This window comes from Oncorhynchus mykiss, chromosome 7, assembly GCF_013265735.2.
Source record: "Oncorhynchus mykiss isolate Arlee chromosome 7, USDA_OmykA_1.1, whole genome shotgun sequence".
Classification (NCBI taxonomy): Eukaryota; Metazoa; Chordata; class Actinopteri; order Salmoniformes; family Salmonidae; genus Oncorhynchus; species Oncorhynchus mykiss.
The window spans coordinates 38,211,718-38,229,038 of NC_048571.1; the positions used below are offsets into that span (position 1 = coordinate 38,211,718).

Here is a 17,321-nt window from a genome sequence, read left to right on the forward strand (position 1 = left end):
TACATCGTATGAAAAACATCAAAGTAATCTTAAATAGGGGCATAATTCATGTTCAAATTCACAACATAACATACATAGGCATTTCATCATTAAGACCTTGAGGAAATAATGTCTGGAGGGTGAAAATCCCAAAACATTCTCTTTTACTCAGAGTATTATTAATGTCACCTCCCCTGTCTGATATCTTAACTTTCTCTATGCCACAAAATCTAAAAAGGTAGAAATGTCATGCTTTAGGTCATTAAAATGTACTGCGACTGGATAATCCCTGTCGTTTCTCCTGATTGAACTTTTATGTTCACTGATTCTCTGTTTGATTGAACGAGAGATTTTACCGACATAGCACAGCCCACATGGACATTTAATAATGTAAATAACATGGGTGGTGGAACACATAATAATGTAATTTATTTGGAACCATTTTCAAGTATGTGGGTGTCAGAAATATTCACACTTCATCATATTGTTACACTGTGCGCATCCTCTGCATCTATAGCTACCATTTGGAAGAGGGTGTAAAAAAAGCCTGGCTGATTTTCTTTTGTGACTGACAGTTGGCATAAACCAATTTATCGCGTAAATTGCGACCTTTCCTATACACAAATAAGGGGTGGATTTTTAAATTCAGCCGGCAAAGCTGGGTCCGATGATAAAATATGCCAGTGTTTCTTCACAGCATCTCCCACTTCTCGCGAGTTCAAAGTATATGTGGTTGTGAACATTACAGAGTGTTCAGGTTCATTTCCCAGACCGCCCTCCACACACACACACACAGGCTGTGCTGGCTCACAGAAAGAGTGGGTCATTGTCATTTTGGTCAAGGCTCTCTATAGCAGGTTCAGCAACTGAGGGAGCTGACTTAAATGAGTAAGCAGCTGATGTGCCAAAAAGCTGCAAAACATTATCAGGCAGCTGGTGCTCATAGCAAGCCTCACCAGACAGCTTCAGTCCATATTGAATGTACAGGATGGAGTTATGGGTCTGCAAGGACATTTGGCTTGTCACCTAAAACCCTCACATACTTTTACAGATGCACAATTGAGAGCATCCTTTCAGGCTGTATCACCGCCTGGTACCGTTACGGCACCGCCCACAACTGCAGGGCTCTCCAGAGGGTAGTGAGGTCTGCACAATGCATCACTGGGGGCAAACTGCCTGTCCTCCAGGACACCTACATCACCCGATGTCACAGGAAGGCCAAAAAGATCATCAAGGACAACAACCACCTGAGCCACTGCCTGTTCACCCCGCTACCATCCAGAAGGCGAGGTCAGTACAGGTGCATCAAAGCAGGGACCGAGACTGAAAAACAGCTTCTATCTCAAGGCCATCAGACTGTTAAACAGCCACCACTAACATTGAGTGGCTTCTGCCAACATACTGACTCAACTCCAGCCACTTTAATAATGGAAATTACTGTAAAAATGTAACACTAGCACTTTAAACAATGCCACTTAATATAATATGTTTACATACCCTACATTACTCATCTCATATGTATATGTATATACTGTACTCTATATCATCTACTGCATCTTTATGTAATACATGCATCACTAGCCACTTTAAACTCTGCCACCTTGTTTACAAAACCTACATTACTCATCTCATATGTATATACTGTACTCGATACCATCCACTGCATCTTGCCTATGCCGTTCTGCACCATCACTCATTCATATATCTTTATGTACATATTCTTTATCCCCTTACACTTGTGTGTATAAGGTAGTAGTTGTGGAATTGTTAGGTTAGATTACTCGTTGGTTATTACTGCATTGTCGGAACTAGAAGCACAAGCATTTCGCTACACTCGCATTAACATCTGCTAACCATGTGTTTGTGACAAATAAAATTTGATTTAACAAATATCCTTTTGTGACAGTGACATAAGATCCCTCCCCTCGCTTCTAATAGACTACACACAGAACAGAGGACAGGACAGCGTAACAAGTGTTCGAGGAGGCAATGATACAAAGACGGAGTGAAAAAGAAACACAGATGGGTAGAAAAAAAAGAGATGAAATAAGTTAAGGGGCAGGATAAGCAAATACAAAACTCCCCAGTCGTCTACCCCCTCTCTCTTTCTGTGTGATTGAATTAGAGAGAAAAGATGGACATCAAAAGGTTGTATCGTCATTCTCATAAGGGGCACACCATTCTAAGAAAAATCCACCTGATTGGGCATGGAACCTGCCAGTCATTCCTAAACGGTTCCTGTCACTAGGGGTTCTAATACTAGGGTGTTCTAATCAGTGAGAGAAGGGTGGGTGGGGCTATGTTCTCGATTATAATAGCAACTTCTCGGCAGTATTACTGTGTGCATAGTATCATTTATTTACAAGAGTGCAGCCTTATTTACATATGTAAAACACTGGCAGGCATAACAACAGAGTACAGTTTGACTGTGGAGACAGAACTTTTCAGAGAAGGGCAGAGGTGATTTACACTGTTGGGTTTCCTACTGAATTCGATCCAAAAGGACGTAAAATAACATCTGGCTATACACTACCAACCTAAAGTCATAAATAAATGTTTGAAGGTACCAGTGGTTTGTTAAATTAAATAATGTGGTTGATTGTTTTTGCCATATTGAACTGAGTACCATTTCCAGGAATTTATTAAATAAGATACTTTTTAGCAAATCATGTGAAAATCTGAAGCTAACTTAACAGATATTCTAAACACACAAACAGTAGATACAATATTACAAAGTAATTTCCCCAGTTCGGCCCACAAACCAAAACATAAACAATATAATATAAAACAGCAAGCGGGAGGGTGGGGTCGGTCACCTTTAACCCTTGATCTCTAACCCGAGAATGACCCCAGAAATGAACGACGACAGACACTTGAATGTCGTGGTTTCCCATTTGTTTGTTTGTTAAATAGTCCGGAGAGTTGATAGTCCTCACACAAGGTTGTGTGCTCTGGGAGGAAGTTGCCTCTAAATTCTGATCTAAGATAGGCTCAACCTACTCCCAGATCCTAACCTAAACCATTAGGGGAGGAAACGCATAACTGGTCTGAGTTCAATGTCTACATGCCACTTCCTCCTCAACACAATTCCATAAGAGAAGGAGAAGGCAGAAGATTATCAATGACATCACCCTAGTTCCCTCAGGACTCCATCTCGTCTCCGTCGAATGGCAGGGGCTCGAAGCTGCAAACCTCCTCATAGGTCAACCCTGAGAGAAAGAGAGAGATCAGAAGTGGCCGGAGTGGACATCTACCTAGTTTAGTGTGAGTACCATGTTATGTTAAACCTAAATGGTTTTATCATCCTCCCTCCACACACAGAGTCATTTCTCTCTCTCCCCCCATCACATACTTTTCCACTCCTCTATCTCCAGCTCACGGCTCTCAAAGCTCTGGTCGTATGGCTCAGACTCTGGTTCATCGTCTGGGTCGTGGTACTGGGAGAAGTAGGGGTGGGCCAGGGCCTCTGACGCTGTGATCCGCTGATCAGTGTCCAGAACCAACATCTTCTCTAACAGATCCACCGCTGGAAGAAAGAGAGAGAGAGAGAGAGAGAGAGAGAGAGAGAGAGAGAGAGAGAGAGAGAGAGAGAGAGAGAGAGAGAGAGAGAGAGAGAGAGAGAGAGAGAGAGAGAGAGAGAGAGAGAGAGAGAGAGAGATTGTAAACGGAGTGTCTGTTAAGACAGTGTGAATGTGTGTGTTTGTGAGACACTAGACCGACTACCCCATTATTACCTAGTAGACTAGCCATTATTACCTAGTGGGTTAGCGCCAATGAACACATCAGCAAAGTTCCTCTTGGGCATCTGGGGAAGGGAGTTAATGTAGTTTCTGGCCTGTTCGAGAGATACACAGAACGGTTCAACACACATTGGACGGGGAACACACAGGTGACTACAACACTTGAACTGCTTCTGAAATCAAGCGATACCACATTTCGGCAGTGAAGACAGATTATTTCTGTACACTTAGGGCTCGAATCCTAACTTGAGAGCAGAATGTGTAAATCCCGCATTGATGCCAATAAGAGACTCAGTTACGTGCTCTGTGGACGTATGTATCAAGCGGCTCAGTGTAGGAGTGCCAATTTATGATCAGTTTAGCCTTTTACATCACATTGAATAGTATTACATGGTCAGGGGGAACCTGATCCTAGATCAGCATGCCTACTCTAAGACGCTTAAGAAATGGCCCCAGATCTCAAGATAGGAATCCCATAGAGCACATCTAAAGGGTTATGAAGAATGCAGCAGTCTGGAGCTGTAGTTTGGAAGAGAACCACTGTACACAACGACCAAACACATCATATACCATCAGAACACTCCAGATCAGAGGGGCAAGGCCATAAAAAGCAGTCAGGAATTAGGGATTGCAAGGCACTCTGGGAATTGGTTAGATTACGTCAGAGATGCATGTCAGACAAAAAGCAGTCGGGTGCAGAGAGTAGGGGAGGGTTGGAAGAGCTCTGTAGGGCCTAACAAAAGACTGGGGGCATCATAGAGACCTAAATTACTAGAGGGGCTATGTCATAAACCCTCAAAATTCCAGGATGGGTCAGGGAGAAATCCAAACCAATCTAATCGGAAAGGATGGCAGTAGAGGCATAATCCTGATTTTACTCATGCAGGAAAATTAAGACAGACATGTGATATCAGAAACTGTGTAATAGAATTTGAACTAAAATATTGTCATACAATCATAAATACAGTTCATATGGTTTTATATGCATTTTCTGTATAAATAGTATCTAAAATATGAGTCAACGACCATAAATGTCTACATTTGTTTTCTTGGAAAACTGTGAGTGCTATTATATAATACAATATCAGTACTTGTTGCATTTATAATTTGGCGACCCTGGGAAGGACATTTCATAGTGTCTCACCTCGTGGCTGGGCATCCGGCTAATGACAGAGGCCGGGGGTGTACCTGTCAGCCTCATGATCTGCTGCAGCTGGTTAATATCTACAGCAGCCCAGGGTCAAGGGTCATAGGTCATACTGTCACACGTGAGAGGGTCACAGGGATGTCAAAAGTGTCCCTAAACTAAATACTGAATAATTTTGTTTCGTGGGGAGAAGGAGGGGTGGGGGGGGGGGGAAGATAAGGTGGATGAGAGGGAAGGGTAAAAGTTGACATGCTGAATGAGGTATTATTGAATAGAGACACAACAACATGCTTTTAGAACAAAGCCAGCAGAGGAACGAGTGACAAAAGAACAGAGCAACTCAAGACGAGAGGGCTCAAGGGGGCAGCTCTACTCAATGACAACTAGGTCAAGGTTCTCTTTGCTTCTGAAACAGCAGCCCATGTAAGTACACAGGAAGTGGTGTTGAGTTACAGTGGCTATATAAATGGCAGGACAGGAAGAGAGTATAGTAGTAGTAGTGTCTCACTAAGGAGGTTGTTATAGAAACGCAGAAGCACAACCCAAACGCAGGCAGGCAGACGGGCGAGGGCGGATTGGAACAGAACATGGTGGAACACGACGGAACACTCACAGACTCAGGAGATTTTTCATCAAGAGCTCAGGTTCCGGGGTTCCCATGAGGAGCATTATAAGCTTCAACTGACCAATGTCTATACCATACCATACCAACATCAAGGGAAAACTGAGGGATGGGATGGAAGGAGGGTGAGAAAGAAGGGATGGGAGGGTAGGGAAAAGTAGGAGGGAAAGATGGAGGGAGAAGTAGGAGGAGGGATACTTCTATGAGAACCTCAGACATATACTACCTGGTTTGCCCATGCATGTAGTTAGTTATTTAGCTAAGTGCACACTTCAACTGGGTGTAGGGGATAGGGGTCAATATGGAATTGGGCCATGACAACAAGTGCTACACTTTTCTATGTCACCATGACAACAGTGAAAGGATACGGTCGGTGCCGGGGAATAACGTCCTTCCGGTTAGCAGCTCCGCCATTATGCAGCCCACCGACCAGATGTCAACTACAACAACAAAAACAACACTGTTAGTGTTCAGCTAGAAACACATATCCGTAAAATCATTTGGTATAACCATTTACACCTGCAAAATTATTTTTGGGGGTGTAAAAAATACAATAAAACCTGGCCTATAGAATATACACCGTATATTACTTATAGGTCATACCTGTCATATTGCAGAGATAGTGTAATATACAGTGGATTCGGAAAGTATTCAGACCGCTTCACTTTTTCAACATTTTGTTACATTACAGCCTTATTCTAAAATGGATTAAAACAGTTTTTTTCTCATTTCTCAAACAATTCCCCATAATGACAAAGCAATAACAGTTTTTTTGAAATGTTGGCAAATGTATTAAAAATAAAAAACCGAGATATCACATTTACTTAAGTTCAGACACTTTACTCTACTTAGTTGAAGCACCTTTGGCAGTGATTACAGCCTTGAGTCTTCTTGGGTATGACGCTACAAGCTTGGCACACCTGTAGAAAGAGCTTGGCACACCTGGGTTTTCTGTACAGCACCTTGAGATATCAGCTGATGTACGAAGGGCTATACAAATAAATTTGATTTGATTTGATATTTGGGGAGTTTCTCCCATTCTTCTCTGCAGATCCTCTCAAAACCCACTTCTGCATTGTCTTGGTTGTGTGCTTAGGGTTTGTTGTCCTTGTGGAAGGTGATCCTTCGCCCCAGTCAGAGATCCAAAGCACTCTTGAGCAGGTTTTAATCAAGGATCTCTGTACTTTGTTCTGTTCATCTTTCCCCTGATCCTGACTAGTCTCCCAGTCCCACTCCTGCATTGTCTTGAGTGTGCTTAGCATCATTGTCCTGTTGGAAGGTGAACCTTCACCCAAGTCTGTGGTCCTGAGCACTCTGTAGCAGGTTTTCATCAAGGATCTCTCTGTACTTTGCTCCCTTCATCTTTCCCCTGATCCTGACTAGTCTCCCAGTCCCTACCGTTGAAAAACATCCCCAAAGCATGATGCTGCCACCACCATGCTTCACCGTAGGGATGGTGCTAGGTTTCCTCTAGACGTGATGCTTGGCATTATTCAATCTTGGTTTCTGTCTGGCCACTCTACCATAAAGGCCTGATTAGTAGAGTGCTGCAGTGATGGGAGAAACTTCAACTAGCTTTTTCAAACATAAATTTGCGTCCTGTAGCTCTAACTCCAAAAAGTTTTGGGACACTAAAGTCCATGGAGAATAAGAGCACCTCCTCCCAGCTGACCACTGCACTGAGGCAAGGAAACACTCACCACCGATAAATCCACGGTAATCGAGAATTTCAAAAAGCATTTCTCTACGGCTGGCCATGCTTTCCTCCTGGCTGTCCCAACAAACAGCTCCGCACCCCCCGCAGCTACTTGCCCAAGCCTCCTCAGCTTCTCCTTCACCCAAATCTAGATAGCAGATGTTCTGAAATAACTCTAAAAACCTGGACCCGTACAAGTCAGCTGGGCTAGACAATCTGGACCCTCTCTTTCTAAAATTATCCGCTGACATGTTTGCTAACCCAATTAGCAGTCTGTTCAACCTCTCTTTCGTATTGTCCTAGATCCCTAAAGATTGGAAAGCTGCGGCGGTCATCCCCCTCTTCAAAAGGGGGTGACACTCCAGACCCAAACTGTTAGACCTATATCCATCCTGCTCTGCCATTCTAAAGTCTTCGAAAGCCAAGTTAACAAACAGATCACCAACCATTTCGAATCCCACCATACCTTCTCCGCTGTGCAACCTGGTTTCCGAGCTGGTCACGGGTGCACCTCAACCACGCTCAAGGTACTAAACGATATCATAACCGCCATTGATAAAAGACAGTACTGTGTGGCCGTCTTCATCGACCTGGCCAAGGCTTTCGACTCTGTCAATCACCGTATTCTTATCGGCAGACTCAACAGCCTTGGTTTCTCAAATGACTGCCTAGCCTGATTCACCAACTACTTCTCAGACAGAGTTCAGTGTGTCAAATCGGAGAGCCTGTTGTCCGGACCTCTGGCCGTCTCTATGGGGGGGTACCACAGGGTTCAATTCTTGGGCCAACTCTTTTCTCTGTATATATCAACAACGTCACTCTTGATGCGGGTGATTCCTTGATCCACCTCTATGCAGACGACACCATTCTGTTGTATACACCTGGCCCTTCTTTGGAAACTGTGTTAACAAACCTCCAATCGAGCTTCAATGCCATACAACACTCCTTCCGTGGCCTCCAACTGCTCTTAAACACTAGTAAAACTAAATGCAGGCTCTTCAACCGATCGCTGCCCGCACCCACATCACTACTCTGGACGGTTCTGGCTTAGAACATGTGGACAACTACAAATACCTTGGTGTCTGGCTAGACTGTAAACTCTCCTTCCAGACTCATCTCCAATCCAAAATTAAATCTAGAATCGGCTTCCTATTTTGCAACAAAGACTCCTTCACTCACCCTGCCAAACATACCCTCGTAAAACTTACTACCCTACCCATCCTCGACGATGTCATTTACAAAATAGCCTCCAACACTCTACTCAGGCAAATTGGATGCAGTTGATCGCAGTGCCATCCATTTTGTCACCAAAGCCCCATATACTACCCACCACTGCGACCTGTATGCTCTCGTCGGCTGGCGTTCGCTATATATTCGTCGCCAGACCCCCAGGTCTCCAGGTCATCTATAAGACTTTGCAAGGTAAAGCTCCGCCTCATCTCAGCTCACTGGTCACCATAACAACACCCACCCGTAGCACGCGCTCCAGCAGGATATCTCACTGGTCATCCCCAAAGCCAACACCTCTTTGGCCGCCTTTCCTTCCAGTTCTCTACTGCCAATGACTGGAACAAATTGCAAAAATCGCTGAAGTTGGATACTTATATCTCCCGCACTAACTTTAAGCATCAGCTATCTGAGCAGCGAACCGATCGCTGCTGCTGTACACAGCCCACCTGTAAATAGCCCATCCAACTACCTCATCCCCATATTGCACTTTTTTTGCTCTTTTGCACACCAGTATTTCTACTTTCACATCATCATCTGCACATCGATCACTCCAGTGATAATTTGCTAAATTGTAATTACTTTGCTACTATGGTCTATTTATTGCCTTACCTCCTTACGCCATTTGCACACACTGTATATAGACTTTTCTATTGTGTTATTGACTGTACATTTGTTTATTCCCTGTTGTTTGTGTCGCACTGCTTTGCTTTATCTTGGCCAGGTCGCAGTTGTAAATGAGAACTTGTTCAACTGGCCTACCTGGTTAAATAAAAGGTGAAATAAAATAAAAACTTCCATAAGGACAACAGTCTCCACAAGGGAACTCTGGAGCTCTGTCAGAGTGACCATTGGGTTCTTGGTCACCTACCTGACCTTGGCCCTTCTCCCCCAATTGCTCAGTTTGGCCGGGTAGCCAGCTCTAGAAAGAGTCTTGGTGGTTCCAAACTTAAGAATGATGGAGGTGACGGTGTTCTTGGGAACCTTCAAAGCTGCAGAAACCTTTTGGTACCCTTCCCAAATCAAATCAACTTTTATTGGTCACATACACATGGTTATCAGATGTTAATGAGAGTGTAGCGAAATGCTTGTGCTTCTAGTTCCGACAGTGCAGTAATATTTAACAAGTAATCAAACAATTCCCCAACAACTACCTAATATACACAAATCTAAAAAGTAGTGAATTAGAATATGCACAGATAAATTACTGGATGAGCTATGCCGAGCGGCATAGGCAAGTTGCAATAGATGGTATAAAATACAGTATATACATATGATATGAGTGATGTAAGATATGTAAACACTATTAAAGTGGTATTATTTAAAGTGGCATTGTTTAAAGTGACTAGTGATCCATTTATTAAAGTGGCCAGTGACTGGGTCTCAATGTAGGCTGCAGCCTCTCTGAGTTAGTAATGGCTGTTTAGCAGTCTGATGGTCTTGAGATTGAAAAACAGCTTATTTCTCTCAGTCCCAGCTTTGGTGCACCTGTCCTGACCTCACCTTCTGGATGGTAGCGGTGTGAACAGGCAGTGGCTCGGGTGGTTGATGTCCTTGATGATCTTTTTGGCCTTCCTGTGACATCGGGTGCTGTAGGAGTCATGGAGGGCAGGTAGTTTTCCCCCGGTGATGCGTAGTGCAGACCGCACCACCCTCTGGAAAGCCTTGCGGTTGAGGGTGGTGCAGTTGCCGTACCAGGCTGTGATACAGTCCGACAGGATGCTCTCGATTGTGCATCTGTAAGTGTTTGTAAGGATTTTGGGTAACAAGCCAAATTTCTTCAGCCTCCTGAGGTTGGCGCTGCTACGCCTTCTTCGCCACACTGTCTGTATGGGAGGACCATTTCAGTTTGTCTGATGTGTATGCCGAGGAACTTAACTTTCCACCTTCTCAACTGCTGACCCTTCGATGTGGATAGGGGGGTGCTCACTCTGCGGTTTCCTGAAGTTCACAATCATCATCTCCTTTGTTTTGTTAACGTTGAGTGAGAGGTTGTTTTCCTGACATCACACTCGGAGGGCCCTCACCTCCTCCCTGTAGGCTGTCTTGTCGTTCTTGGTAATCAAGCCCACTACTGTTGTGTCATCTGCAAATTTGATGATTGAGTAGGAGGCGTGCATGGCCACGCAATTGTGGGTGAACAGGGAGTGCAGGAGGGGGCTGAGCACGCACCCTTGTGGGCCCCAGTGTTGAGGGTCAGCGAAGTGGAGATGTTGTTTCCTACCTTCACCACATGTGCCTCAAGACAATCCTGTCTCGGAGCTCTACGGACAATTCCTTCGACCTCATGGATTGGTTTTTGCTCTGCCATGCACTGCGGAACCTCATTTGACAGGTGTGTGCGCCTTTCCAAATCCTGTCCAATCAATTGACAATCAAGTTGTAGAAACCTCTCAAGGATGATCAATGGAAACAGGATGCACCTGAGCCTCATAGCAAAGGGTCAGAATACTTATGTACATTCAAAAAAAAAAAAAAAAAAAAAAATTATATATATATATATATATATATATATATATATATATATATAAAAAAAATTCTAAAATCCAGTTTTCATTGTCATTATGGGGTATTGTGTGTAGATTGATGAGGATTTGTTTTGTTGTTTTATCTATTTTAGAATAAGGCTGTAATGTAACACTATAATGGCACTCTATTACAGTATATTACCTGTCATGTTGTAGTGCATCCAGTTAAGCATGATCTCTGGGGCGCGGTACCACCTGGTTGCTACGTAACCCGTCATCTCATCATCCGTGTGTCTCGCCAAACCAAAGTCCAGGATCTGACGGGTGGAAAGAGAGAGAGGGCAAAAGTGAGTGTGTGTGTATGCATGTGTGTGCAAGAGAGAGAAAGAGAGATGGTTGTGTGTATCAAAAGGTGTGGACTCAAGTCAGAGACTTTTTGTAACTCATAATTTGTAACTCAATTCAGACTCGAGTGACCTGGACTAAATTTGAGTTACAAATTTCATAACTTCAAGATTTAACTTGATAGAAAATAAAATGACTTGACTTGAACTTGGAGCCTGAAGACTCGGGACTCGACTTGGCAACAGACAAACAGAGAACACAGGTATACATACACAGGGAACAAAACATTGCATGTATAGATAACTTTTATTACTTGACTTGAAAAAAAAAACGTATGACTCAACTTGCTCTTAGAATGCACGGCTTGGCCTTGACTCGAGACTCAACCAGTTCTACTTGGGACTCGGACCTTGCTTGTGACTCGAATAATAGTGACTTTGTCCCACCTCTGGTATTTACAGTGCCTTTAGAAAAAGTGTTCATACCAGTTGGCTTATTCCACATTTTGTTGTGTTAGAGTCTGAATCTTCACACAATACCCCATAATGACATAGTGAAAACATGTATTTATTGTTGTTGTTTGTTTTGTATTCACACCCCTGAGTCAATACTTTGTAGAAGCACCTTTGGTAGAGATTACAGCTGTGAGTCTTTCTGGGTAAGTCTCTATGAGCTTTCCACACCTGGATTATGCAACATTTGCTTCAAGCTCTGTCAAATTGGTTGGTGATAATGGCTAGACAACCACTTTCAGGTCTTGACATTGATTTTCAAGCTGATTTAAGTCAAAACTGTAACAGCCACTCAGGAATATTCAATGTCTTATTGGTAAGAAACTCCAGTGTAGATTTGGCCTTCATCTCCCAGTGTCTGGTCGAATGCAGACAACCAGGTTTCCTCTAGGATTTCGCATGTGCTTAGCTCCATTATGTTTCTTTCCTATCCTGAAAACTCCCCTGTCCTTAATGATTACAAGCATAACATGATGCAGCCACCACCACACTTGAAAATATGTAGTGTTACTCAGCAATTTGTTGTATTGGATTTTCCCCAAACAGTTTGCATTCAGGTAAAAATGTTAATTTCTTTACCATATTTTTTTGGTATTACTTCAGTACCTTGTTGCAAAACAGGATGCATGTTGTTTAATATTTGTATTCTGTACAGGGTTCCTTCTTTTCACTCTGCCAATTAGGTTAATATTGTGGAGTAACTATGTTGATTTATCCTCAGTTTTCTCCTATCATAGCCATTAAACTCTAACTGTTTTAAAGTCACCATTGGCCTCATGGTGAAATCCCTGAGCGGTTTCCTTCCTCTCTGGCAACTGAGTTAGGAAGGACTACTGTACTTTGTAGTGGCTGGGTATATTGATACACCAACCAAAGTGTAATTAATGACTTCACCATGCTCAAAGGGGTGTTTCAATTCATTTGTTTTTATCCATCAACCAATAGGTGCTCTTCTTTGAAAGGCCTTGGAAAACTTCCCTGGTCTTTGTGGTTGAATCTGTGTTGGAAATTCACTGCTCGACTGAGGGACGTTACAGATAATGGTATGTGTGGTATAGAGTAGAGGTCGACCGATTAATCGGCATGGCAATCAGCATTTTTGGACGCTGATTAAGGCCGATTACAATGCATTCCACGAGGAAACTGCTCGTTGCGAACTAATTTGCCAGAATTTTACATAATTATGACATAACATTGAAGGTTGTGCAATGTAACAGCAATATTTAGACTTAGGGTTGTCACCCGTTCGATAAAATACGGAACGCTTCCGTATTTCACTGAAAGAATAAACTTTTGTTTTCGAAATGATAGTTTCTGGATTTGACCATATTAATGTTTATTATATTATAATAAGTCTATGATTTGATAGAGCAGTCTGACTGAGCTGTGGTAGGTAGCTGCAGGCTCGTAAGCATTCATTCAAACTTTACTGCGTTTGCCAGCAGCTCTTAGCAATGCTTGCTTCACAGCGCTGTTTATGACTTCAAGCCAACTCCTGAGATTAGGCTGGCAATACTAAAGTGCCTATTAGAACATCCAATAGTAAAAGGTATATGAAATACAAATGGTATAGAGCGAAATAGTCGACGTGTCATAATTCCTATAATGACTACAACCTAAAACTTCTTAACTGGGAATATTGAAGAACTGGTAATATTGAACCACCAGCTTCCATATGTTCTCGTGTTCTGAGCAAGGAACTTAAACGTTAGCTTTTTTACATGGCACAAAAATTGCACTTTTACTTTCTTCTCCAACACTGTTTTTGCATTATTTAAACCAAATTGAGCATGTTTCATTATTTATTTGAGACAAAATAGATTTTATTTATGTATTATATTAAGTTAAAACTTAAGTTTCATTGTTCATTCAGTATTGTTGTAATTGTCATTATTACAAATATATATATAAATAAATAAATAAAATGGCTGATTAATCAGTATCAGCTTTTTTTAGTCCTCCAATAATAATCGGAGTTGAAAAATCATAAATCGGTCGACCACTAGTACAGAGATGAGGTAGTCATTCAAAAATCATGTTAGACACCATTATTGCATACAACTTATGTGACTAGTTATGAACATTTTTACTCCTGAACTTATTTAGGCTTGCCATTAAAATGGGGTTTGAATACTTAAATTTCAAAAAACATAATTCCACTTTGACATTATGGGGTATTGTGTGTAGGCTAATGACAACAAATCTTTAATCCATTTTAAATTCAGGCAGTAACAACAAAATGCGGAAAAAGTCAAGGGGTGTGAATACTTTCTGAAAGCACTGTGTGTGTGTGTGTGTATTCATTTTGGGGGTATTGAACCTTTATTTAACTAGGCAAGTCAGTTACGAACAAATTCCTATTTACAATGACAGCCTACCCCGGCCAAACCCGGACGATGCTGGGCAATTGTGTGCCGCCCTATAGGACTCCCAATCACGGCCGGATGTGACACAGCCTGGATTCGAACCAGGGACTGTGGTGAAGCCTCTTGCACTGAGATGCAGTGCCTTAGACCGCTGCGCCACTCGGGAGCAAATACAGCCATCTCTGCAGCACTCCACCAATCAGACCTTTATGGTAGGGTGGCCAGACTGAAGCCACTCCTTAGTAAAAGGAACATGACAGCCAGCTTGGAGTTTGCCAAAAAGGTAAATAAAGACTTTCAGACCATGAGAAACAAGATTCTCTGGTCTGATGAAACCAAGATTGAACTCTTTGGCCTGAATGCCAAGCCTCACGTCTGGAGGAAACCTGGCACATTCCCTACAGTGAAGCATGGTGGAGGCAGCATCATGCTGTGGGGATGTTTTTCAGAAGCAGGGACTGGGAGATTAGTCAGGATTGAAGCAAAGATGAAGGGAGCAAAGTACAGAGGCATCTTTGATGAAAACCTGCTCCACAGCGCTCAGGACCTCAGATTGGGGCGAAGGTTAACCTTCCAACAGGACAACAACACTAAGCACACAGCCAAGACCACGCAGGAGTGGCTTCATTGGGTCAATTACTGAAAGGTTACTGGATCGAATCCCCGAACTGACAAGGTAAAAATCTGTCGTTCTGCCCCTGAGCAAGACAGTTAACCCACTGCTCTATACAGTTGAAGTCGGAAGTTTACATACACCTTAGTCAACTACATTTAAACTCAGTTTTTCACAATTCCTGACATTAATCCTAGCAAAAAATTCCCTGTGTTAGGTCAGTTAATATCACCACTTTATTTTAAGAATGTGAAATATCAGAATAATAGTAGAGAGAATGATCTATTTTAGCTTTATTTTCTTTCATCACATTCCCAGTGGGTCAGAAGTTTACATACACTCAATTAGTATTTGGTAGCGTTGCCTTTAAATTGTTTAAAATTGGGTCAAATGTTTCAGGTAGCCTTCCACAAGTTTCCCACAATAAGTTGGGTGAATTAAGGCCCATTCCTCCTGACAGAGCTGGTGTAACTGAGTCGGGTTTGTAGGCCTCCTTGCTCACACACGCTTTTTCAGTTTCAGTTCAAACCACACATTTTCTAAATGATTGAGGTCAGGGCTATGTGATGGCCACCCCAATACCTTGACTTTGTTGTCCTTAAGCCATTTTGCCACAACTATGGAAGTATACTTGGGGTCATTGTCCATTTGGAAGACCATTTGCGAACAACTTGAGATGTTCAATATAACCACATAATTTTCCTACCTCATGATGCCATCTATTTTGTAAAGTTCACCAGTCCCCCCTGCAGCAAAGCACCCCCACAACATGATGCTGAAACCCCCGTGCTTCATGGTTGGGATGGTGTTCTTCAGCTTGCAAGCGTCCCTCTTTTTCCTCCAAACATAACAATGGTCATTATGGCCAAACAGTTCTATATTTGTTTCATCAGACCAGAAGACGTGTCTCCAAAAGTATGATCTTTGTCCCCATGTGCAGCTGCAAACTGTAGTCTGGCTTTTCTATGGCGGTTTTGGAACAGTGGCTTCTTACTTGCTGAGCGGCCTTTCAGGTTATGTCGATATAGGACTCGTTTTACTGTGGATATAGATACTTTTGTACCCGTTTCCTCCAGCATCTTCACAAGGTCCTTTGCTGTTGTTCTGGGATTGATTTGCACTTTTCACACCAAAGTACATTCCTCTCTAGGAGACAGAACACGTCTCCTTCCTCAGTGGTATGATGGCTGCGTGGTCCCATGGTGTTTATACTTACATACTATTATTTGTACAAATGAACGTGGTACCTTCAGGCATTTGGATATTGCGCCCAAGGATGAACCAGGCTTGTGGAGGTCTATAATTTATTTTCTGAGGTATTGGCTGATTTCTTTTGATTTTCCCATGATGTCAAGCAAAGAGGCACTGAGTTTGAAGGTAGGCCTTGAAATACATCCACAGGTACACAGAAGCGTCTATAGCCATGATATCATTTTCTGGAATTTTCCAAGCTGTTTAAAGGCACAGTCAACTTAGTGTATGTAAACTTCTGACCCACTGGAATTGTGATACATTGAATTATAACTGAAATAATCTGTCTGTAAACAATTGCTGGAAAAATTACTTGTAGAAGTAGATGTCCTAACCAACTTGCCAAAACTATAGTTTGTTAACAAGAAATTTGTGGAGTGGTTGAAAAACAAGTTTTTAATGACTCCAACCTAAGTGCATGTAAACTTCCAACTTCAACTGTATATATATAAAAAAATAATCAGTCAAAAGTTTGGACACACCTACTCATTCAAGGGTTTTAGAGTAATAGTGAAGATATCAAAACTATGGAACACAAAAAAGTGTTAAACGAATCAAAATATATTTATATTTGAGAATCTTCAAAGTAGTCACCCTTTGCCTTGATGACAGCTTTGCACACTCTTGGCATTCTCTAAACCAGCTTCACCTTGAATGCTTTTACAACAGTCTTGAAGGAGTTCCCACATATGCTGAGCACTTGTTGGCTGCTTTTCCTTAACTCTGCAGTCCGACTCATCCCAAACCATCTCAATTTGGTTGAGGTCGGGGGATTGTGGAGGCCAGGTCATCTGATGCAGCACTCCATCACTCTCTTTCTTGGTCAAAAAGCCCTTACACAGCCTGCAGGTGTGTTGAGTCATTGTGTTGAGCCCAAGTTTAATTATCCTGGTATAGGTAACCAGGTTTTTAGTCTAAAATGTACACTGACACTTGGTAAAGTTCATGATGCAATTGTCCTTAACAAGGGCCCCAGTACCAGTGGGCGCAAAGAACCCCATAACAGCAAAGATCCACCACCATATTTTACAGTACGGATGAGTATTTTCTGCATATGCATTGTTCCTTCGAAGGCCAAACACGTATATTTTCATGTCATATGCCATAGCACTGGTTCCAATCCAAGTGCCAATGCCGTTTATCAAACTCCAAGCGGTGCTATGCTTAGATGACATGAAAATAAAGCCCTTTGGCCACGCACACAAATAGTGGGTTTGGCCTTCGAAAGAACAATGCAAATGCAGAAAATAACTAAATACAGTGGGCAGACTGTAGCATTCTGCACGTTGCAGCTTCATGAACAGCCCACCACTTCAGGCGTGCATTTTTCACCAGTCTGAACGAAATATCTAACA

The 17,321-nt window shown here is 42.5% G+C and overlaps 1 protein-coding gene across 3 annotated transcripts in view; it reads right to left on the reverse strand.

Annotated features, from left to right (window-relative positions):
- Positions 1–2,313: 2,313 nt before the first annotated feature.
- Positions 2,314–17,321, reverse strand: part of LOC110528948 (mitogen-activated protein kinase 14A) — a 46,292-nt gene continuing 31,284 nt past the window's right edge. For all 3 annotated transcript variants that reach the window (XM_036983205.1, XM_036983203.1, XM_036983204.1), the window contains 6 exons: positions 11,082–11,196; positions 5,857–5,928; positions 4,864–4,943; positions 3,736–3,814; positions 3,332–3,505; positions 2,314–3,188 (listed from right to left, as the gene is read on the reverse strand). In XM_036983205.1, coding sequence (XP_036839100.1) covers positions 3,121–3,188; positions 3,332–3,505; positions 3,736–3,814; positions 4,864–4,943; positions 5,857–5,928; positions 11,082–11,196 — 588 coding nt within the window. In that variant the 3' untranslated portion in view covers positions 2,314–3,120. The remainder of the gene's footprint in view (positions 3,189–3,331; positions 3,506–3,735; positions 3,815–4,863; positions 4,944–5,856; positions 5,929–11,081; positions 11,197–17,321) is intronic.